General features: G+C 36.8%; 10 protein-coding genes across 15 annotated transcripts; 5 read left to right on the forward strand and 5 right to left on the reverse strand.

Annotated features, from left to right (window-relative positions):
- Positions 1-344: 344 nt before the first annotated feature.
- On the forward strand, positions 345-1,751 carry LOC117901511 (NAD-dependent protein deacetylase Sirt6). Its single transcript, XM_034812282.1, has 5 exons — positions 345-522; positions 579-706; positions 766-1,188; positions 1,275-1,398; positions 1,459-1,751. Exons 1-5 carry the CDS (start codon positions 457-459, stop codon positions 1,729-1,731), a joined length of 1,014 nt encoding a protein of 337 aa, XP_034668173.1. The 5' UTR covers positions 345-456; the 3' UTR covers positions 1,732-1,751.
- Positions 1,752-1,814: 63 nt separating this feature from the next.
- Positions 1,815-2,718, reverse strand: LOC117901310 (small nuclear ribonucleoprotein-associated protein B). The gene is made up of 2 exons (XM_034812019.1): positions 2,633-2,718; positions 1,815-2,475 (listed from the first exon to the last, which is right to left on the reverse strand). The coding sequence occupies exons 1-2, from the start codon at positions 2,716-2,718 to the stop codon at positions 1,878-1,880; spliced, it is 684 nt and encodes a 227-aa protein (XP_034667910.1). The 3' UTR covers positions 1,815-1,877.
- Positions 2,719-4,195: 1,477 nt separating this feature from the next.
- Positions 4,196-5,251, forward strand: LOC117900847 (ER lumen protein-retaining receptor). Of its 2 annotated transcripts, none has more exons than XM_034811365.1 (2): positions 4,196-4,348; positions 4,426-5,251. In XM_034811365.1, the coding sequence occupies exon 2, from the start codon at positions 4,495-4,497 to the stop codon at positions 5,131-5,133; it is 639 nt and encodes a 212-aa protein (XP_034667256.1). In that variant the 5' UTR covers positions 4,196-4,348; positions 4,426-4,494; the 3' UTR covers positions 5,134-5,251. The 2 variants fall into 2 exon arrangements, with proteins under 2 accessions (XP_034667256.1, XP_034667255.1); XM_034811364.1 differs by having other exon boundaries at positions 4,211-4,348; positions 4,401-5,251.
- Positions 5,252-6,445: 1,194 nt separating this feature from the next.
- LOC117900846 (probable dolichyl pyrophosphate Man9GlcNAc2 alpha-1,3-glucosyltransferase) lies at positions 6,446-8,678 on the reverse strand. Its single transcript, XM_034811363.1, has 4 exons — positions 7,967-8,678; positions 7,152-7,349; positions 6,932-7,091; positions 6,446-6,876 (listed from the first exon to the last, which is right to left on the reverse strand). Exons 1-4 carry the CDS (start codon positions 8,629-8,631, stop codon positions 6,457-6,459), a joined length of 1,443 nt encoding a protein of 480 aa, XP_034667254.1. The 5' UTR covers positions 8,632-8,678; the 3' UTR covers positions 6,446-6,456.
- Positions 8,679-8,946: 268 nt separating this feature from the next.
- LOC117900848 (BLOC-1-related complex subunit 8 homolog) lies at positions 8,947-10,236 on the reverse strand. 2 transcript variants are annotated; one of them, XM_034811367.1, is made up of 4 exons: positions 10,184-10,236; positions 9,663-9,733; positions 9,389-9,495; positions 8,947-9,319 (listed from the first exon to the last, which is right to left on the reverse strand). In XM_034811367.1, the coding sequence occupies exons 1-4, from the start codon at positions 10,221-10,223 to the stop codon at positions 9,007-9,009; spliced, it is 531 nt and encodes a 176-aa protein (XP_034667258.1). In that variant the 5' UTR covers positions 10,224-10,236; the 3' UTR covers positions 8,947-9,006. The 2 variants fall into 2 exon arrangements, with proteins under 2 accessions (XP_034667258.1, XP_034667259.1); XM_034811368.1 differs by lacking the exon at positions 9,663-9,733 and having other exon boundaries at positions 8,956-9,319; positions 10,184-10,202.
- Positions 10,237-11,040: 804 nt separating this feature from the next.
- LOC117901841 (cathepsin L1) lies at positions 11,041-12,684 on the forward strand. Of its 2 annotated transcripts, XM_034812782.1 has the most exons (5): positions 11,061-11,207; positions 11,263-11,415; positions 11,668-12,054; positions 12,217-12,377; positions 12,455-12,684. In XM_034812782.1, the coding sequence occupies exons 1-5, from the start codon at positions 11,097-11,099 to the stop codon at positions 12,648-12,650; spliced, it is 1,008 nt and encodes a 335-aa protein (XP_034668673.1). In that variant the 5' UTR covers positions 11,061-11,096; the 3' UTR covers positions 12,651-12,684. The 2 variants fall into 2 exon arrangements, with proteins under 2 accessions (XP_034668674.1, XP_034668673.1); XM_034812783.1 differs by lacking the exon at positions 12,217-12,377 and having other exon boundaries at positions 11,041-11,207; positions 12,455-12,601.
- Positions 12,685-12,828: 144 nt separating this feature from the next.
- LOC117901847 lies at positions 12,829-14,585 on the reverse strand. Its single transcript, XM_034812794.1, has 3 exons — positions 14,450-14,585; positions 14,027-14,374; positions 12,829-13,687 (listed from the first exon to the last, which is right to left on the reverse strand). Exons 1-3 carry the CDS (start codon positions 14,481-14,483, stop codon positions 13,431-13,433), a joined length of 639 nt encoding a protein of 212 aa, XP_034668685.1. The 5' UTR covers positions 14,484-14,585; the 3' UTR covers positions 12,829-13,430.
- A 744-nt stretch (positions 14,586-15,329) lies between these two features.
- LOC117901836 (cullin-associated NEDD8-dissociated protein 1) lies at positions 15,330-19,726 on the forward strand. 2 transcript variants are annotated; one of them, XM_034812770.1, is made up of 8 exons: positions 15,330-15,522; positions 15,588-15,971; positions 16,046-16,335; positions 16,395-16,560; positions 16,621-17,979; positions 18,035-19,259; positions 19,318-19,468; positions 19,529-19,726. In XM_034812770.1, exons 1-8 carry the CDS (start codon positions 15,478-15,480, stop codon positions 19,548-19,550), a joined length of 3,642 nt encoding a protein of 1,213 aa, XP_034668661.1. In that variant the 5' UTR covers positions 15,330-15,477; the 3' UTR covers positions 19,551-19,726. The 2 variants fall into 2 exon arrangements, with proteins under 2 accessions (XP_034668661.1, XP_034668660.1); XM_034812769.1 differs by having other exon boundaries at positions 19,318-19,464.
- A 177-nt stretch (positions 19,727-19,903) lies between these two features.
- LOC117901844 (ATP-dependent Clp protease proteolytic subunit) lies at positions 19,904-20,969 on the reverse strand. Its single transcript, XM_034812788.1, has 3 exons — positions 20,807-20,969; positions 20,319-20,744; positions 19,904-20,256 (listed from the first exon to the last, which is right to left on the reverse strand). Exons 1-3 carry the CDS (start codon positions 20,846-20,848, stop codon positions 19,969-19,971), a joined length of 756 nt encoding a protein of 251 aa, XP_034668679.1. The 5' UTR covers positions 20,849-20,969; the 3' UTR covers positions 19,904-19,968.
- A 503-nt stretch (positions 20,970-21,472) lies between these two features.
- Positions 21,473-22,357, forward strand: LOC117901848 (myotrophin). Of its 2 annotated transcripts, none has more exons than XM_034812795.1 (4): positions 21,473-21,631; positions 21,688-21,798; positions 22,030-22,113; positions 22,202-22,357. In XM_034812795.1, the coding sequence occupies exons 1-4, from the start codon at positions 21,560-21,562 to the stop codon at positions 22,286-22,288; spliced, it is 354 nt and encodes a 117-aa protein (XP_034668686.1). In that variant the 5' UTR covers positions 21,473-21,559; the 3' UTR covers positions 22,289-22,357. The 2 variants fall into 2 exon arrangements, with proteins under 2 accessions (XP_034668686.1, XP_034668687.1); XM_034812796.1 differs by having other exon boundaries at positions 21,524-21,635.
- The last annotated feature ends 92 nt before the right edge of the window (positions 22,358-22,449 follow it).

Raw genomic sequence — 22,449 nt, forward strand, 5'->3', positions numbered from 1 at the left:
AGATGTCTACTCTAAAATCTCCTCTTCAATGTTAACGTCATTATTAATATCATTATTATTATCATCATCATTATTAATATCCCACAACATAAGTAGCGTGTCCATGAAAATATTCTGTTACTGAATTATAAATAATCATATTAATTAACTAAACACATTTTCCGCTGAGCCATATTATAAGCATCGGCTGATTTTTCATGGCTGGTGGATGGTGCTAGTGTGAACAGGTGTTTCACTTTTTTGCTCAGTGTGCAGAAACTGTTTTTTATCAAATTCGATATTGGGCAAAATAAATATCGACGTTTAATATGTCCAAAAAAATATCGGGTGGTGCGACATTCATTAATCAATCTGGTTTTAAAATTATATCAACATGTAAATGCATTATGCTGGTTGTCAATTTATTCCAAACTATAAAATACAGAAACCCTGAAAAGTATAAATGATAGTAAAACAATGAGTTCTAATTACGCTGACGGTCTCTCACCCTATGAAAACAAGGGAATACTAGGCCTCCCAGAGGTAAATATTTATGTGGCTATCATTTTATGACACCAAAAATGTAACGCTAAATTAAGAGTTTTGACAGCGATGATTCCGTTAGTAAAAAATGCGACGAGTTAGCCAATTACATCAAGAACTCCAAACATGTGGTATTTCATACTGGCGCTGGGATAAGTACATCAGCCGGCATTCCTGACTTTAGGTATACGATATATGCTCTTTTTTTTTTGTATACTTACATATATAAATAAACACTTATAGAGGACCGAAAGGCGTGTGGACATTGGAAAAAAAAGGAGAGGTCCCTAAACTCAACACTTCGTTTGACAAGGCAACTCCAACTAAGACACATATGGCCCTGCGAGCATTGGTAGAGGCTGGATACGTGCAGTATATTGTCTCTCAAAATATAGACGGGTTGCACTTAAGGTCGGGACTCAATCGTAGATACATATCAGAGTTGCACGGGAACATATTTATTGAGCAATGCCATACATGTGGACGTCAGTTTGTTCGTTCGACATCTGTTGAATCAGTTGGTCAAAAATCACTAGGAATCCGCTGTACATCGACAGCCAGTGATGTAGGCCGAGCTTGCAGATCTGGCTCATTGCATGATAACGTGCTGGACTGGGAACACGATTTACCGCCAAAAGATCTCGACATGGCTATCATGCATTCCACGTACGTTTGTTTCTATTTTACTTAATTGCAAATAACATTGAAATGATACTATCAGCTTACCTTTTTACCTTTCTTGCATTTAATAGAATGGCCGACTTGAATATAACTCTGGGAACAACTCTACAAATCGTACCAAGTGGAAACTTGCCCTTAAAAAATATAAAAGGCGGTGGTAAGCTGGTTATATGTAATTTACAACCGACAAAACATGTAAGACATTTACAAATTCTGCTATTAACTGAATTTAATATGAATACATTTATATTGCAGGACTCTAAGGCGCACTTAGTTATCTCAAGTTATGTGGATGCAATACTATCGAAAGTGTGTAAGTGTTTAGGTGTTGAAATATCAGAATATGCAGAGTCGTCTGATCCCACCACACATTCAAGCCTAGTTGAATGGACTATACCATTAAATCATGTAAATACTATTAAACGTCAGTTTAGAGCACATTTGAAAGAGACAGTGGGATGCAGTCCCAAGAGAAAAAAGGCCAGAGGAGCTGTAACCGCCCCGGCTTCGTCCAAAATAAATGATTAAAGTAAATAATATAATAATTATTACAATTCAATAGTATTTTTAAGTGTTGTTTAAGACAGTAAATTTTCTACAGAAAATATATGTATTATATGTATGTAAAGTACTTTATTGAAATTGTATTGACGAAATACACTCGGGAATATATTTTAAAAGCCACCTCTACCAGCAGGAGGTACGCCACGCATTATACCAGGTGGAGGTCCTCTCATTGGAGGTGGAGCGCCGCGACCAAGGTTCCCTGGTAATGAAGGAATACCACCAGGAATTAATCCTGGGGGAGGTGCTCCCATCATGGGCGCTCGTGGCACGCCTCTGCCCATTGGAGCCATATGTTGTTGAGCTGGCCCTCCTATGCCCCTCACTGGTCCTTGTAGTCCTGCTGGCACTGACGACATGTTCAGGGGTACACCTCTGCCAGCTATGCGACCAATGCCTGGCCCTGAGGCTGCTCCTGGTATTGGCACTCGAGGAAGTCCTTCCTCTGGAGGTGGAGGTCCTTCCACTGTCAGAGAAACTATATTTTCACCACGCAACAAAACAAAGCCTAGGACACGTTTTTCCTCTCGTTCGGGAACTTTCGAGTTCTTGGACCTTATTTTGCGAAACTCTTCGCAGTCGCCCAATATTAAATTCATGTGCTTATCAAATGCTTTGAAAGTTCCGATGAATGTACGAGAGTCCTGCAAAACGATTCGCACCCGATAATTCAGGTGCTGAATCATTTTGTTATTTTTTTCCAATGGTCTGAAATATAATTAACATTTATTATTATCTATATATGCATTAAAAGTCATACTGTAAGTATTATATTTTAGGTACAAACATTAAATGAAACATGGCGACACGGAAGGAAAGAAAGTAAAAGAGACCAAGCCAAATCGGAGCTAAATAAAAAACATACAGGCTGTCGCTTTTCAGTGTATGCTGTATTGGAACATTATGGCATATTCTGACTTTCGAAAACTGCAGCATATTTTGAAAGTCCATTCTTGTTTTTGTTTATTAATGCTGTACATTTTTGGTTTAGACCACAATTCCCGGAAAATGCCGCTAGGTTGGCTGGTTTGCCCAATGTGCGTCGTTTTTATATATGTAGTTCGTAGATATGTAAGTACATACATACATTCATATTTATGAATATGAAATTGAACGTATCGCTTGAATAATTTAAAGTTACATTAAATAAAATTGTTAGCTTCCTGCTACAATTGAATAGAATTTTTTTGGTTTTTGTTTACAATATTTGTACATGCTCGTAGGCAATGTAGGGTACCGAGACAAACCCAGCAACATAATCTTGTTTCACAAGTAACCAAATAAACTTCTTCTTCATTCCATATCCATCTGTTTCATAATTGTTAGTACACTAAAATCCAGTAGCAGTCTTACCATTTTATTCAATTTATTTTAGCAGAATATTAATAAAAAGTTGTTTTCTGAGCAAGCCGGCACGGGGTTAGATTGAATTTATTATATTCGACTCTTCCAAACGATTGCAATCGCACACGAGCTCCATTTACAAACTAATCGATTAGTTGGTCCGTCTCAAACTAATCGAATAGCTGATGACGCTATTTTTACTTTTGGTCGTATTCCACTACTCTGGTAGAAGCTGGACTGCGACCATTACTTGACGCTACTTTTGTGTTTGCGTTAACGCCATAACGCAGAACGTTTGCATTGAAATGCATTGGGACAAATGAAGTGTCTCGGAAGATTATCTCAGCTCCATCAAGTTTTTTGACATTTGTCTTCTTACACCAGGAAATATATCGTTGTCCAGCATGATCGCATACATTTTATTTTCAATGAAACCACTGGTTTTTTTTTTAGGAATATATACTGTGTATTTAAGGTTTTTCTATTTTCAGATCAATGGCTTTTCGATATCATTAATGGGTGCAGTTGTGCACCACTCCTTTAAGCTTATTCCATATAATAAAACTGAACTTAGCGCACGTTCTTGCGAGACTTGAGTGTAAGCAGGCTACCGCAGTATCTTCAGCATTTCAACCTCAATATATTTTTTTTCCTTTCAGACCGCAATGAAGCAAACCTATGCAAAATTCAGTTGAAAATCGAATTTGTGTCATATTGTACCGGAAAAGTACTTTATGCCAATAAAAAAAAAAAAACACCTAGTGAAGTCGGCGCATCTTAATTGAAGTAAATTTTACATTTGGATATTTATAGTACACTGCCCCATATTTGTCAACGATATCGAAACGAAAAAATAAAAAAACACTGTTGTGTTCTATATATAACGCAAAACACCAAATTTTATTCACCTATTCGTAAAAGGTAGGTAGTTGTTTAGTGTTAGTGGTAGGTTTAACATTTGCGTAGATAATTAAAATTGTATAATGTAATATTATTATATATATTTATTTATCGGTTATCGACTACTTCCATAATGCATACAGAGTTGCAGCCCTACAAATATTGTAAACAAATATTGAAGTTCATGTCAGGGACCCAGAGTTAATACGGCCACGTCATTTGCTCTCTCTCCGTTATTCTCTTTTATGCCAACATTCTACTCAGAAGTTTGGGGAGGAAACGCCGATGCCCTGAAGTTTTAACTCGTTGGCAATTTACGTGAAAAACATAATCTTGGGTAACGTATGCAGTAATGAAAAAACACACACATTTCAATGCCGTAATTAAAGTGTATATTCTCTACATTTATTTAAGGGTGCTCTCAGTTATATCCAAGAACAAGGAAAAATCGACACAAGTTTATAAATTGACGCATTATTTAGGATGAATATTTTTCGGTTTGCTGGAGATCTATCTCACGTCTTTGCCATAATAATACTTCTGCTAAAAATATGGAAAACTCGATCATGTGCCGGTATATCTGGAAAATCGCAAATATTGTTCGCTGTAGTTTATTTAACTCGCTACCTCGATCTCTTCACCACATATGTAAGCCTCTATAACTCGGTTATGAAGGTGCTGTTTTTGGCCACTTCTGGTGCAACGGTATATTTAATGTACGTCAAGTTTAAGGCAACTTATGATCACAACCATGATTCGTTCCGTATCGAGTTCCTTCTCATACCATGCGCCTTGCTTTCCTTCGTCATTAATCACGAATTCACAGTGATGGAAGTGCTTTGGACATTTTCAATTTATTTGGAATCTGTTGCCATCTTACCACAACTCTTTTTGGTAAGCAAAACTGGAGAAGCAGAATCAATAACGAGCCATTACCTATTCGCTCTTGGATCATACCGTGCGCTATATTTGCTAAATTGGGTCTATCGCTACATGGTAGAATCGCATTACGACCTTATTGCGATCTTCGCTGGAATCGTTCAGACCATTCTATACTGCGATTTCTTTTACTTATACATTACCAAAGTTCTTAAAGGCAAGAAACTCCAACTTCCAGCATAATTAAAACCATTGTTAATTTTAATACATCGACACATCAAAGGCATTAATAAGAAGCTGTATGGATTTCCATCAAAGACGGATACTAAAACGAATAAAGAATGGACCGTTTTACAAAGAAGTTTTTAGTTTATGATCAATTACTGAAGATATATCGGGACAACTTTTTGTGTTGTAACCATTTTATGGAAATGAAAATCAAAAACTCGTCAATAATACATGTAAAAATCTAACAATTGTAATATTCTTTGTCTTCTTAATTATTAGCCGTTGTAACCACGCCGTAGAACCTGTGGCAAAAGTTGTATCTCTTAAAATATTGTGGCAGGAGTTGCCTAGAGGTCACCACTCTTGTTCAACAAGTACATATTTCACAGTCCGGCGCCGCTGTATGTACATATGTCAGAAGCGTTCGTATTCTAGTAGAAAAATGTCTCTTAAAAGGAATCTCTTAAAGGGATAAAAGCCCTCAACATTGACGAAAGCTAGGAATTGGGCTTCATCGGGAAAGATCGAATTTTCGTTGGATCTTAATCTAATCAATATCTTATTGGGGAGCGTAGAATTGTAGCACACTTGTCTCTTTGCCACAAATGTATGTACACATTTATGTCCATCCTGATAAGCGCCTATTCCTCAGAGACTATAAAAGTTACAGCAACCCATTTTAGCATCCAGACTGCTGTGATATCACACTGTCGCAAGTGTAATTCAAAATTTGCCTCGGCCGTTTCCGACTCAGGAAGTTAAAAACTCTGTGACATCCACAATTTTTTAGAAACGATAAAACAAAAAACGCAGTAACGTAGGAAATGGCCATATCTTTCAGGTTTTCGAATTGGGATCTGATTGGATCATTATTGTAGCCAGAATTGTTAAATTAATTTGCGGCTGAATGTCTCTACCTGCGCGTAATTTCATCAGAGTGTCGACTTCGTAAACAGTAAGCATGGAACTTCCAAAGAAAACGTTCTGGTTCTGTGTGAACAGTTGTTCCAACTGCCACCCTTTCCATTGATGCCACATGCTTTTAGAATTTCTCTCCAAAGGAATTAAGGTATTCTTAAATGTTTGGCGATTGGCAAGTGCACAAGTTCGTTGCGTTTGCCCTCTCTGCTCATGAAGAAAACTTTTGTAAAAACTTTTGCGCTTCATTTGGCATTGGCAGCAAAAATCCAAATGCTTTTAAATGTAAGATTGATCTTCAAGAACAGTTTTGAATTTAGATCTGTGCCGATGAGCAGACCGTTAAATAGTTTTGATGCTGAGTACTAACTCAAACTGAAACATGGAAATAAATAAGAAATAAATAATCTTATTGTTTAGTTACATACTTTTTATTTTAACAGTCCTGCAGGTGCAGGTCAAATGTCTAAAATTTCCCCAAACTAAAAATAAAACTAAGTATGCACAACCTATAACAGATGTTATTAATGGCCAAAGATCTGGATACCTTGGAGGGGCTTTGATCAGTAGTGAAGCCCCCACAACGACGATCATGAAGATTTTGGATATATATAAAAATGCTTTTAGTTCAGAACTCGGTTTAGTTTCAGAACAAAAACATTTGCAAATCAAGTGATAGATTAACACACATGCAAGTGATGGTGCTAACAACCCATCTCTTTCCAGAAGTGGTAGCATGGTGAAAACTGAAACATCGAGAAAGAGAATAATTTCGTTCGGCCACCATGTCAGCAAGCATAACGCTGGTAGTGCTGCTAGCAGAATAGTCTTCTCGTGAACCTATAATTGTAATGAGTTAAAAATAGTGGTTTAAAGTCTACTTTTTCATACATACTTGAAATGAAAATAAAAAGAAAGCAATAGCAGTATTGAAAAGGGATAATAAGAAACCCATTTTACATCGCTTCCTAAAAAGTGTGATATTAGTTGGCAGAGAACTAATTAAGGTGAAACCCAGACACACTAGTGCCATGTGATGATTCAACACATGTTTTCTGAAATATATAAATTATTTTTACCATAAATTATATTTCTTTTGATTGTTTCGGACTTACTTTAGTTTCCATATTATATTTAATGAACACCAAAAATTAGATACTTTGTCTTCAAATACTGTGCGCCCGAGAGGAAAAAGTCGATTTAGCACTTCAGCCACCGCCTGAAGCGATCCGGACCAGGGGTACCAAAGGAGAAAGAACGTAGCTAGAACAATGGTTGCGATTTTTGCTAGTTTAACTGCAAATAATCTGAAGCTGAAAATATTTGTGATTATATTATATATCTATATATATTTTATATTAAATTTATACCGGACACCGGGTGCCGCGAGTGAGAAAATAATTAAATGTAAAATTAAAATTCAAATTATGTAAAAGGCGTCGGTTTCCAAAACGTTTTGAAATTAATTGATGTCTTCTGAACTCAAATACCCTTTACATTGAAATAGAGATTTATTCCGATGTATCGATAAGAACGAATATGTAAAGTTTTGTTGTCACTGACCAATTACTTTCAAGAAAAGCTTGAGGTAGGGCTAAGAAAAATTGTTCACAAAGAACTTGTGAACACTTAGCTTGTTCCCTAAGTGGGTCTGGTAATGCTAACAGATAACAAGAAATTGATTGACTAATTTTTGCGTTTTTGAAAGTAATTAGGAACGTGAAAAACGGAGCTTGCCTAAATAATAGAAGCTCTGCAATATGGTATTTAATATGATTTTTGCATTAGATAGAAATATGAGGAGATGAGCGATTGAATTCTGAATTCTCCTTTAATGTGAAATTTTTATGTAAATGAACATTCAGACATTCAATTGTAGGGCATCATTTATGTATAGGTGGTAAACATACCACAGTATTATTAAGCGTACCTGTTTTGTGCGATGCATTCGGCTAACAGATATGTGAAAAACGGCAAGCTGTGGTAAAGTTCCATTTGTTTGTAGTTCAATGCTAATGTAAAAGCAAATGCTGCAATGTATTGTTTGCCATGCAAAATCGCAGCAATGGCCGCAGCTGCTAGGCCCAACGATACGTTATTGTATTGAAAATGTCCATTGTCAATAAGCATTTGGCCTGGATAGGCGGCCAACAACATGAAGGAAAAGAGTTTACTTTTGCTTTGAAAGCTTTTATCTATGCAAATACATACTCCCAAGATAGCGGGTAAATAGATTAAAACGTCTCCAAGCAAGACAGTCAGTCGCATGAAGGTTTTATGCGATCGAGATTGAAAACCTCTACTTCCATGCAACTCGACAAAGCGAGGATCAATGGATTTAGCTATTCGACCCATTAAATAGCTATGATGTGCGGTAAGTGGAGGGTAGTCTAGCCCCCAGTACAGCAAATCATTATTGGAGCTATTCGTATACCATCGTATAGCCTCCAAATTAATGGTCACTTCTTGCCAGTGGCGCTGTGCTTCATAGTCACCGTACATAGGAGGCGAGTCAAAGCCTGAGAATGAGTACATGGAAACTATGGATCTAAGCGATAAAGCTACGCAAGCTATTGCTAAAATTTCAGATTTCATATTTTCTATGCTAAATATTAATTTTATTATTCTTAGCCGGTGGTGCTGCAGAAGATGACACTATCGATGAATGCTAAAAAAAACTAGCTCTATCGATATCTCATTGTTAATTTGAAAATTAAAACAGGGTATTCCTGATTCCTTTGTACATCGTATTTGTTATTTTCCGAGCCAAACTTACTGGCTCAGTCATTGCATATCCACGTCCAGACAAATAATTGCAACTTGATGAAACATTAGATGGTAATAATAATGATTTGCAAGTGCTACTAAAAATAAAATACAATTTAAATGGGCAAAAACAGACAGAAAAAATATTAACTATTTAGTATTTATTTGTAGTTCTTAATAATGTATTTTATAATCCATAAACAATTAGTGTAATGTGGTATAGGACCTCTGAAGTTCTCCTAAGTTAGATTGTGCATCGCGTCCATTACTTGGACCGATCTTATTTTCAATTCGTTGACTCGTGTCCCGTATTACACCACTAAAGTCAGGCAAGTCGGGAAGATCTAATGCAAGGTGCGCCGAAAATCTCTTGTATACCGAGGATTTGATGCTTTCTTTTAATACTTTCAGCCTGTTTTCTTCGGTAGCAAGTTGTTGCTTTAAAAAAATTGAATTTTTTAAAATTGCTTGCACATTGGAAAATAAGGGCTCCGACTTTTCTATTGTTTGTAGTGCTCTGTAAATTAAAATCGCAATGTTCAAACGTTAATCCTGCATCAAGTTACTCTACTCCATATAGACTTACTCTACTCCATATTCCATGTCATAGCAGTGTCCCTGAAGATTTTTTTGCAACTGAAACACTTCTTCACGTTTTTCATATATCGCTGGTAGTACTTTCCGCACGTGCTCCTAGAATTATATAAATGCAGTAATATCGGAAATATATAATTAAAATAAAGTAGAGAAAATTAAAAGGGGAAATTTAAGTGGGAAAATTCAACTCATATATTCGACTCATTTTCAATACGAGATTACGGAACAACACGTGTATTTACAATAATAACAGCTTCACGTACCTGAACTCGAAAAAAAGCTAGGGAGGGATCATTCGCGAATATGTGTACATTTTCCGAGATTTTTTCGGAAGCTAAAATATAAAATGTTTTAATATTAATTAAAGTGATAATATTAAGTTCTTGAATGTAAATTTGAGGCATTAAAAACATATATGTACATATAACAGCAAAAGAAGGCTAGAACATTCTGTGCTTACGGGTGTAAGTACTAAAACCACAGTATTATTAACAATTGCCCAGAAAACCCTCTTAATTTTACACAGTTCTGCATAGGCGTAGGCTAGCAGAAAAAGCAAATGTAAATACATACATATGTATGTATGTATGTACATAGATAACAGTATCCCGTGCAAACTGTCGCACGGAAATTGAATTGCAATTTGTTCCTGATGCAATATATGTATGCATTTGTAATTGTATAGATTTCTTAAAATAAATAAATGCATACGACACTAGATTCGCTAAGATAAGTTCTCTGCAACGACCTTTCTTTGATGTTGGCAAATATTTGTGTTACATACTTTTTCTTGTTTTAAATATTAAATCACTTGCTCTTGACATTGTTTTGCTTAAAAATGTCAACAAAAGTAGATAGATATAATTGAAATGGAATATCGATATACATATACATACGTTTTGGTTTCGGGTTGTTTTAATAGCGGTATTCACTTGAATGCAGAGCTTTTGCAGAGCTGTTTACACCATGCCTGCGTTGGGCATCATTGCGTTTTGATGAAAACGCAGTTTTTTACATATGTTAACCAGTGGTAACACCTGATTGCTATTTTTGAATAAAGATGCGTTTCATCCTAACAGAAATGGTAAATAATACTTCGGAAAATGGTAAACAATACAGTTCCACATATAAAATTAAAGGACAAGTATACAGACAAGCACATTAGAACCAACCAAGGCAGACACTGTCAAACAACAATCCACAATAGGGCGCTTGCCCCCTGGTTTAACATACATATAAAAGAGTATTCAAAATTCGATAAGTCCATCAAAATGAAATGCTGACTTTGTATTTTAAAAGTTAATAAATATGTATGTACATAAGTAGTCATTCGTGCGTCGCACAGTGGGGCGAAAAGAGGTGGTGAATAATTTCAATTTAATATAATCATAATATTTATCAATATAATTAACACATACAAACTACAAATCTGTTAGATCTTGTTCCAAGGATTATACAATTTATTAATTTAGGAGATATAATTGATAAAAACAAAAAAGTTGAAGCTTTACACTTTATTGTTAAGCTTCTAGACACTGTATTACCATTTACTCGGGCAGACTACTTTTTTTCATGAAGCTATCTTTTTTCGTTCAGAGTTATTAATGTATCAAGCTTAAATATCCAACAACTCCACTGAGCGTCGGCTTTCTTCTCTAAAGTTAAACAATTTTTTTTATTGTTTAGAAGCTGCGAATATGTGGAAAACTCTAGTATTTTATAGTTTCTGTGTTTTATCAAATCTTAATGCCACTAACATGGAAAATGATTCTAGTCTAGAAATAAAAAATGAATTCGAAGAATTTAAGGTAGGAGCGACCTTGCCCGTGTAAACAGAAATTAATGCTTAAATATATTTTACAGAAGATAAATAACAAGAAGTACGTTCATGGTTTTGATGAAATGCGTAGTTTCAAAGCTTTTCAGACAAACTTCAAAATAATAAAGGATCATAACAAAAATTATCAGGACGGTCAGACTAGCTTCAGGTTGGCAACAAATGTTATGGCTGATATGGTAGGTAATATATGTAAACAATAAAATTCGTATATCTCGTTTATAAAAATAATATATATATTCTTGTTTGAAAATAAAAACTTCGTAGTATATGTACATATGTACATATGTAGTGATGCTTGAAAACGAAACTTTCTGAACCACTCGCGTCACAGCTGTACAGTTTTTTGTGACACCCCCGTATAACTATATTACTATATTTACGTTTTAACCTTTCATATGTAAGTAAACTTTTAAACATTTTTCCCTTAGAGTACTGACGGTTATTTAAGAAATTTCCTACGCTTATTAAAAAGTCAATCAAACGAAGCGGACGATAATATTGCTGATATAGTTGGATCGGCGCAAATGAGTAACGTCCCCGAAAGTTTGGATTGGCGGAGGAAGGGGTTCACAACCTCATCGCAGAATCAACAAAGCTGTGGCTCATGCTACGCTTTTAGTATTGCTGAAAGCATTGAAGGACAGGTTTTTAAACGAACTGGAAAAATATTAACCTTAAGCGTGCAACAAATTGTTGATTGTAGTGTGTCTCATGGAAATCAAGGATGCATTGGTGGGTCCTTGCGAAACACTTTAAAATACTTACAGAGCACAGGCGGCATAATGAGATCGGATGATTACAAATACGCTTCGAAGGTAATGAAAGATGGAAGGAAAAAGCTAAGAAATTAAATCGCTCGGAATTCTGCAGCACCTCTGAAATTTGTAGGCGATATTGCTTTCCGCTGACTATTCCACTAGCGATTTCTGTGCCACCCCTGTATGTATAGTTTTAATTGCAATATTTTTAATTTACAGAAAGGGAAATGCCAGTTTGTAAGCGACCTTTCCGTCGTTAATGTTACTTCTTGGGCCATACTACCAGTCAATGATGAACAGGCAATTCAAGCTGCTGTTGCACATATCGGTCCTGTTGCCGTGTCAATAAATGCTACTCCAAGAACATTTCAATTATACAGGTAAGATTCCTCATACAGATTCATACCGTTCCTCATCACTTTATTTTTGTTTAATTTTATAATCAAATCCAATTTAGCGACGGCATTTATGACGATGTTTCATGCTTGTCCACATCTGTAAATCACGCAATGTTGGTAATTGGATACGGAAAGGATTATTGGATATTAAAAAATTGGTGGGGTGACCGTTGGGGCGAATCTGGATACATGAGATTGAAGAAAGGCTCAAACTTATGTGGAATTGCGAATTACGCTGCATATGCAATTGTATAAAACTACAAATTACACAATTTACAAAATAGAAAGTTCATATTATTTTATTGTTGTGCAGATCTAACATTACTTAAATTAATAACCAAGCTAAAGTTAGCGTTTTCTAAGCTACTAAACAATATACAAAATAGTTCAGGTATTTTCTACAAATGTTTCCCTTCATGGCTTTTTAAAAATCTTCTTTTGTCTATCTTGATGACTTGCTGGTCATTTCAGACACTTTTGACTCATCTTGAGCGTTTGGTATCAGATCGCATCCGTCTAGCGGGTTTAGCAAAGGGGGCAATCAAATATTTACTCCTAACCTAAGTGCCGCCCCACCTGCGCTGCTGACGTTCGCTGCTGTCGCCTTCAAAGAACCGCCGCATATGTACGTGCCGGGTGTGTGGGATTATATTACCCAGCGGACCCGTTACATCACCCAGTCGCTGGCCAGGGAACTTCTGCATGAGAAATCAGCCGCTGACCACCGAAACTACGGCCTCAGTTTTTCAGTCAACGGCCGGTTTTCACTTGTTAACTTGTACATACTCGCATACAAATATCAAGAAAATTAATTAAAATCTGGGATAAATTACACCAATATTACTAATACATACATATATTGACAGTTTCACAAATCACAATTATCGAACTAAACATAACTAAACGTAATTTAAAAGTTTGTTTGTTGGCGATTTCAACTTGTGCACTGCGAACAGCAAAAACAACAAAATCCTAATTTAAAACATAATTAAAGTAATTTAATAAGGAGCTGATATTTGCATTATTTTATCATTCCTAAAATGGCATATCCATATCATCTAAATTTGGCATCGGCATTTGTAAATCCAATTTATAATCGCAGTGTTCAGTCCCAGGGTTATCAGTATCTTCTTGGGAGCAAGTGTCTCTCTCATCGTTTTCACAAAAAACATTGCATACTGAGATAAAGTAATCATTTTGCAAATTTTCTTCCAAGCCGCCTAGATTGTTAAACAATTGTTCAGTAAAGGTATCTTTACCAGCTAGATTATCCAGCCATATTTCTGGAATCGCTGAAATTAATAATGAATGGTTTAGATGTAGACATATACAAAATATTTACATATCAAGCAATTGCTACGAAATTATCGTAAGAATTGTTTTTAAATGCTACGCTACTCCGTACTTTTTGGTTTTACTCTCGCTACTGGCTTTTGATTCACTTCTGAGATCGTTTTGTTCGCATTCGCTCGAAGGGCACCGTTGTTTTGGCTAGTCGCTTGAAGGGTGAGAACAAAACGAGCACAGAAGGAAAGCAAAAACAAAAACATACGAAACCCGGGACAAATGAACAAATTGAATTTGCTCTGCTCTGCGAGTACCTATTAATATAATATTTTTAAGTGACTTACATCTCCAGCAGTTATTCAAACACTTCGTATTTGAAAAGTCCATATAATCAAATATATTTTCATCGGCATTCTGGGAGCACACTTCCTTTTCCAAAGAGTAGAGTCCCAAGTAACTAGGTATAATTTTCAGATTGTCTTCTCCGCGTTCATTAAGATGTCTGTGGAGATTCTGAAGTGGTAATTTTGCAACGCTCTTAGGGCATGATATATTCTGGGAGTCGAATTTAAATGGAGTTTGGTTTTGATGCAGCACATTATCCAAATTTCCTAGTACTACTTTTCTGGCCGTTTTTTTTATAGTACTATTGTTAATAGACAACAAATTCTTTTTTATGGACATCGATGGCACTAAATATAAATAAATAGATGAAAGGTCAAAATATGCAAAAGTAAACACATATATTGGGTTTTAATGATACATACCTGCATTTTCTTTAGCCACACAAGTCGGTTCCATTTTGCAATAAATTTATGCTGAACAAACACAAATACAATACAACATAAGGAATTCAAACAAATATAGCGGGCATATTTATATTGTGGTGATGGAAGTTACATTAAAAACTTGATCGAATATTTGAGTCAAGTTAGCGCCGTAGGGTGAGCAACCTTTCGGAACAAACAAATATGGAACAAGAAAGAAGTAAAATTGGGTTAGCCACAGCTGTTGCCTGCACCGCGGAACAAACAAACTGAACCAGAAATTTTTCGTTTGTCTTTTTGTTTTTCAAGTATCCAGCAACGTAAACGAAATACACATATTCATATCAATACATATATCGATGTGAAGTGCGTGTGTGGACTGAGAGAACAGCTGGTACACAGGCCCGAAATATTTATTTTACAATTATTCCGGGAGCTAAGAGTGAAAAATGGAAGAAACAACTGTACGGATCTAAAATCTTAGCTGAATTTAAACCATCTAGTTCTGCATGGCGTTTTTTGTTAGTTTTTGGCAGTCAACTGCCAACATTGCAATCCAGCATTTCGATTGACTGAATACTTTGCATTTTGTAAAGAATCGAGAATGCTTTTTTCAGTTATGCCAATTCTATGTTGCGTACTTCGGAGTCAGCTCTTCAAGTAATTTGGTTTTCCTAGAAAACCAAGGAATTGGATTTATCCTTTTAATTCAGCTATATAATTGCATGTACCATTTTTTTAGTGTTGTGTGTTTTTACATAAATAAATTGTTTTGATTCCGTTTCTTTTCCAGTGTTCCAAAAATCCAAACTTCTGGCGATACACTCACTGATAACATAACTCGTGCATGAGTATAATTCAGACATCGATAACCAAAATGCTTTTGGTATGCTTCGAATTTTCTGCCGGAACATTTTAGTATACAATTTTCCAGTAAAATAAAGTTAGTGGAGTTTATTTCCAATTACCTCAACTATAACGTATTTATAATATAATCGCTTGATAAATACTTGCAAAGACTCTACACCATGTCGTCCCATCAATACCACCAAATTGCAAATTTGCTGGAAAAAGTACGTACAGATTTTTATTTTCGCAATGAATGAAATACATATATAATTGAATTTTACACATGCAGATGACCTCAACCGATAAAGATTTTCGGTTTATGGCAACCAACGATCTAATGATGGAATTACAAAAGGATAGTATTATTCTTGATGATGACTCGGAAAAAAAAGTTGTGCGAATGGTCTTGAAATTGTTGGAGGACAAAAACGGCGAAGTGCAGAATCTGGCTGTCAAGTGTCTTGGCCCCTTAGTCAACAAAGTAAAAGAAAACCAAGTAGAGACAATTGTTGATTCCCTCTGTGCCAATATGATGTCAAACACAGAACAGCTACGGGATATTTCGAGTATTGGATTAAAAACAGTAATTGCCGAACTGCCTCAGTCTTCGAACTCTCTTGCCCCAAATGTCTGCCAGCGCATAACAGGCAAACTAAGTACGGCTATTGAAAAGGTTGGTATTTTGGTATTTTATTCACTTGTCAAATAATTTACACGTAATTAATTTGTAAATTTGTAAATTTTCAGGAAGATGTTTCCGTAAAATTAGAGTCTCTTGATATTCTGGCAGATCTACTTTCTCGTTTTGGAGAGTTTTTAATTCCCTTCCATAGCACCATATTGAAAGCACTAATACCACAATTGGCTTCATCCCGTCAAGCTGTACGAAAGCGTACCATCGTAGCACTCTCATTCCTTTTAATTCAAGCCAATTCCAATGCCTACAATGGCGTCATTGATCATCTGCTCGATGGACTCGAAAAACCACCAAACCCTGCTACAATTCGAACATACATTCAGTGTTTAGCTTCAATATGGTAAGATCAAATAGTATCACTATTATCACTAACTTAATAACGTTTGTTTATCGAGGTAGCCGACAGGCTGGGCATCGTCTTTGTAATCATACTATTAAACGCTCAATGCGTGTTCTGGAGCAATATAGCGAGCAGGATGACGATGAATTACGTGAGTTTTGCCTACAGGCCTGTGAAGCATTTGTTATGCGTTGTCCCGATGCCATACATCCGCATATATCGATGGTATGTAATCTATCAGTTTTGTAGATCTATTATGTATTCATTCGAGTTCTTTGTTAAAAGATTCTTGCGCTTTGTCTTAAATATGTTACATATGACCCAAACTACAACTATGAGACCGATGATGGTGACACTGGATTTGCAATGGATACCGAAGATGATGAATACGTTGACAGCGAGGAATATAGTGACGATGACGACATGAGTTGGAAGGTTCGACGTGCAGCAGCCAAGTGTCTGGAAGTTTTAATTGCAACTCGACAAGAACTTATTGAAGATTTTTATCGTACCTTAAGCCCAGCTTTAATAGCTCGTTTTAAAGAAAGAGAGGAAAATGTAAAGTCTGATATTTTTCACGCATACGTCGCACTGCTTAAGAGCACCCGCCTGACCGATGATGTGACTCCAGACCCTGACTCAATGGATCAAATATCGGGCCCAACTTCATTATTGATGGAACAGCTGCCACTAATCGTCAAAGCGGTGCAACCGTTAATGCGAGAAAAATCAATGAAAACGCGTCAAGATTGCTTCTTGCTGCTGCGAGAGCTGCTAAATTCACTACCAGGAGCTTTGGGTCCCCATTTGGATAGCGTTGTGCCTGGCATAAGTTATTCGTTAAATGATAAGAGCTCGACAAGTAACATGAAAATTGAGTCGCTAGGATTTCTGTACTCTCTACTTCAAGGTCATCCACCGAATGTGTTTCATCCACACATACCGTCATTAGTTCCTCTAGTAGTGACTTCAGTTTTCGATCCATTTTACAAAATTGCCACAGAGGCATTAATGGTGCTACAGCAACTTGTTAAAGTAATTCGACCATTGGATACAAATGATTCCAAATCTGGCTTCGATGCGTCATCCTTTGTCGGTCCAGTGTACTCGTGCACGTTGCAAAAGCTAAAAGTAACAGATGTAGATCAAGAGGTGAAAGAAAGAGCCATAGCATGCATGGGACAAATTATTGCTAATATGGGAGACATGCTAAAACCCGAACTGAGCGTTTGCCTACCAATCTTTATGGAACGCCTCAAGAACGAGGTGACCCGTCTGAGCAGTGTCAAAGCGCTGACTATGATTGCAGCATCTACGTTACGTATAGATCTCACGCCAATATTGCATGACGTATTACCGACTTTAGGTACATTCTTGCGCAAGAATCATCGTGCCCTGAAGCTCCACTCCTTGGATCTGATCAACAAAATTGTTATCAACTATTCAAGCAACTTTGAACCAAATCTTTTGCAGACAGCTATAGTAGAAATTCCACCACTCATATCTGATACAGATCTACACGTAGCTCAGTATTCCTTAACCCTCCTGAGTACTGTTGCCCAGAGGCAGCCGCAAGCATTAGTTGGCATTCACGAACAGTTTTTGCCATCAGTACTTATCCTAGTGCGTTCACCCTTGTTACAGGTACGTAAAAGCATTTTTATTTAAGCTTACATCTAATATAATAATATCTTTATAGGGAGCTGCATTAAATTGCACGTTGGAGTTGTTTCAAGCTTTGGTTCAAACGCAGTTGCCTGGTCTGGACTATCACTCGCTAGTGTCAAAACTAATGGCACCAGTCTTGATCGGTGGTGACATGTCGTCTAGAAGTTCAAGCACGTCCCCGAGTGAACAGTTACAGCTTCATAAACAAGCATATCATTCATCTGCCAAGTGCATTGCTGCTCTAACTCAACAATGCTCGCAAGTAGCGACTCCGTTGGCCACAAAACTGATAACAGACCTACAGAAACGTAACGATACAGAAGTCATTTTTTGTTTATTGACAATTGGGGAAATAGGTCGCCACTTTGATCTGAGCTCCATACAAGTGCTCCCACAAACTATAATCGAATGCTTTGGTGCAACCTCCGAGGACGTGAAAGCAGCAGCGTCACATGCGCTTGGAGCGGTGTCTGTTGGCAGCTTGCAGACCTACTTACCGCTCATTTTAAAAGAGATTGAAGTACAGCCTAAGCGGCAATATTTACTTCTTCATTCCTTAAAAGAAGTAATATCTTCTCTTTCGGTAACTCCTAGTGGACTCGCACAATTGTTACCCTCAGTGCCATCCATATGGACACAGCTCTTCAAGCATTGTGAGTGTTCGGAAGAAGGTTCACGCAATGTGGTGGCGGAATGCCTTGGTAAGCTTGTGCTGGTCAACCCTGAGGAATTACTGCCGCAACTACAGCAGGCATTGCGTTCGGAGAGTGCCACTATGCGTACTGTGGTTGTCTCTTCAATTAAATTCACCATTTCCGATCAGCCACAGCCAATAGATGTTCTTCTCAAGCAGAGCATTGGAGAATTCCTGTTTGCGCTGCGTGATCCAGAGCCACAAGTTCGTCGAGTTGCTCTTGTTGCTTTCAACTCTGCTGTACACAACAAGCCCAGCCTGGTGCGTGACTTGCTGCCAACCCTTTTGCCATGGCTCTATTCTGAAACAAAGGTTAAAAGTGAACTTATACGAGAGGTGGAAATGGGACCGTTTAAGCACACAGTTGACGATGGTCTTGATATACGTAAAGCTGCTTTTGAGTGCATGTACACCCTGCTGGAGCAAGGCTTGGATCGTGTAGATGTAATGCAATTTCTAGATCACGTGCAAGCCGGTCTTTGCGATCACTACGATATTAAGATGTTGACATACCTAATGACAGCTCGTTTAGCCGTCTTGTGTCCGGATAAGGTTTTGCTAAGTAAAGTCTATTTTTAAAATATGCTTATGCCCATTCTAATTGATTCTTCCCATTCTAGGACTTGATCAATTTATTCAACAACTGCGTGATACATGTACACATAAGGTGAAAGCCAATTCTGTGAAACAGGAATACGAAAAGCAAGATGAATTGAAGCGCTCCGCACTTCGCGCCGTGTCTGCACTCTCTCAAATACCCAAAGCAAGTAAGTCGTCGCCAAATCATTCATACCTGATCGTAAGAAATAACCCAACTTTGTTTTCCTTTAGAAAAAAATCAGCATTTAATTGATTTTCTAAAATCGATTAAGGAAACTCCGGAACTGTCTAAAATTTTCGAGTATATTCAGAAGGATTCGGTCACTGGGGGCTCCGAGATTATTTTAATGGATCAAAGTTAAAAGCCCTGAGCTCGGAAATAATTTTAATGGATCAATTGGATTAATAAAGTCAAGCATAGATTTATAATTTCTTAATCTGTCTAAAAACATTTTCGTATGCACAAATAACTATCTTTTCTGATAGGCTTTCTAAAGAGAAAAAAATGCAGTTGTCTGAATAGACAACTTGAAATAAATATATATATAGTGTATATATTTATTTTTTGACTGACAAAAGTATTGAAAAAATAGTTTCCTTATGATCTGCTCTTCAATTTGAAAGATAAAGCTTGAATTTTGGTTTGCACAATTGAAGATGTCTTATGCTGCCTAGTTTGACTTGGTTTTCCTCTGGGGTTCATCAGAAACAGATTTGCCAGCATTTATACCACCATCAGCTGTCGGGCCACTGTCTGAAACTGTTTCTGGTGGATGTTCAAGCACGTGATCAATAATGCCCAGTATCTTGGCCTCATCGGGGGTCATGAAATGATCTCGCTCCATTCGTTGGCACATTTCTTCATACGAGTTTTTAGCATGCTTGACATATATGCTAGTAAGTTGGCGTTTAATTTTGATAATTTCCTCTGCATGTATTAAAATATCAGTGGCTTGACCCTAGAGTAAATAAATTGCTCAAAAATGGTTGCATAAGGAACAATTGTTATTAGTAAACATACTTGTGCGCCGCCAGATGGTTGATGTATCATAATTCTGGCATTAGGTAATGAATACCGCATTCCCGGTGCTCCTGCCGCCAGCAAAAGTGAACCCATTGAGCATGCTTGGCCAACGCACCAAGTTGCTATAGGCGGCTTAACATACTGCATTGTGTCGTAAATGGCTAGACCAGCAGTAACAACGCCACCGGGAGAATTGATATATAAGTGAATTGGCTTGTTAACATTCTCAGATTGTAAGAATAGCAATTGAGCAACCACGGTAGAGCTAATGTCATCGGTTATGTTGCCCATTAGGCAAATAATTCGTTCCTTTAGCAGTCGTGAAAATATATCATAGGCCCGTTCTCCCCTACCGGTCTGTTCAACCACCATGGGAATAAGGTTGATACTCCGAACAGAATTTGTTCTGGCAACACATTTTACCTATTAAAACAAGAGAATGTTACGAATGTTCTTGAATTTGTATTACCTTTATTTAAACTTACTGAATTATTTTGTAACAAGCGGCTGACAGCGGTTCTAAGCATCTTGCTGGTATGGGCTTTGAAGATGATAATCAACCTGAATAGCAAAACAGCTGTTTTGTGAGGGTCAGCATAGACATTTCTAATAAATTTAGAGACGGGTGAAATAGAACACTGAAAATTTAGACTGGTCTGGCGTACTTTGCTAAGGCGATATATATCAACAACAATTTACATATATATGGTTTTGGTTTTTATCTTCGATTTAATATTCATTCATTTTATCAGTTGCTTGAAGCTAGAGCTGTTCTATTGCACTAGACAAAGCAACTTAAATTTTTTTTTTGTGTTCGTCAAAACCAGTTTTTTGTTCGACGGGCTTGTTTGAGAGAATCTTAAGTAACATTGGGTTGAGACGGTGTCTTGTATTTGTATATTTCCATTAGGGCAGGCGTTTATCCTGCAAATTTCAATGCAACACAATCGTATAGAAACGTAAGAAAACTGCTCCAGGAATTCTTCGTTTGCCTCTTTAAAAAATAACAGCTGATTCGTATGCCTGTGCTAGATACGTTCCACGCACAAACAAAATAAATAGCAAATTCCTGGTTGGAATTTATCGCGATGCTGGAGACAGGCCTTCTACAGTCGTATATCACTTTAATATCGATTAAAGTAAAGTTTATACATTGATCGATATTTAAAAACATTTGTAGTAAAATATCGCAAGCTTTTGTCTTCTCAACATAAAAAACATTCGTATGATTAATAAAAATGAGTGAAAAAGTTATTTGGACTATAAAAAACGGAGAATTCGATGCTGTGCAAGATGCCTTCAAAAACGATGTGTGTTCGTAGACAAGCATTAAAACTTAATTTAATTGTATCCATTTTACTTACAGATTCTGAAAGTAAATGAGGAGATTAAAGGAAGGTACCCACTTCATTATGCTGCCGATTTTGGCCAGTTAAAGGTTCTCGAGTTCTTGATTCTTAAAGGAGCCGATGTTAACGTAAGTTTTCTTTTATCAGTTTCTAAAAAACATGTATGCATACATATGTACATGTACAATGCACACAGTCATTGTATACATTAACCGGCAAAAGTCTACGTACGACTTTCACCCCTCTCCGACTTACCAAAGACCACAAACATGTTTTAAAACAGTAAAAACTAGTTCTAGCTAGGATCCCTTTTTTGTAATCTTTTTTATTTACTACAATTATCATATACTTTAACATAGAAAAAGGATAAACATGGCATTACACCGCTTCTTGCAGCTATTTGGGAAGGACATACGAGCTGCGTGAAATTTCTCTTGGATAAGGTTTGGATTATTAATAAATATCTGTCAATTTTTGTTCAACTAAACTCTAAAAAATTTCAACTAATTACCTTTGTTTTTTGTCATACAGGGGGCAAACAAAAGCGATACTACTCCAGATGGAAAAAGTTATATTGAAGCCGCAGAGACCGACGATATCAAAAAGCTTCTTGCTTGAATTATTAAATAAATATGACGCTAAGCATTTTAATTTTTGGAATTGAAATACAGATTAGTATAGATTCTAGTTCGTATGCCTTTTTTCTATGCCCGGTACTCGAAGGGTTATATTAGATTTGCGGTCGTTGTCATGTGCCTGCGACGGACATCTACTTAGCT

Source organism: Drosophila subobscura, chromosome U, assembly GCF_008121235.1.
Source record: "Drosophila subobscura isolate 14011-0131.10 chromosome U, UCBerk_Dsub_1.0, whole genome shotgun sequence".
Taxonomy (NCBI): domain Eukaryota; kingdom Metazoa; phylum Arthropoda; class Insecta; order Diptera; family Drosophilidae; genus Drosophila; species Drosophila subobscura.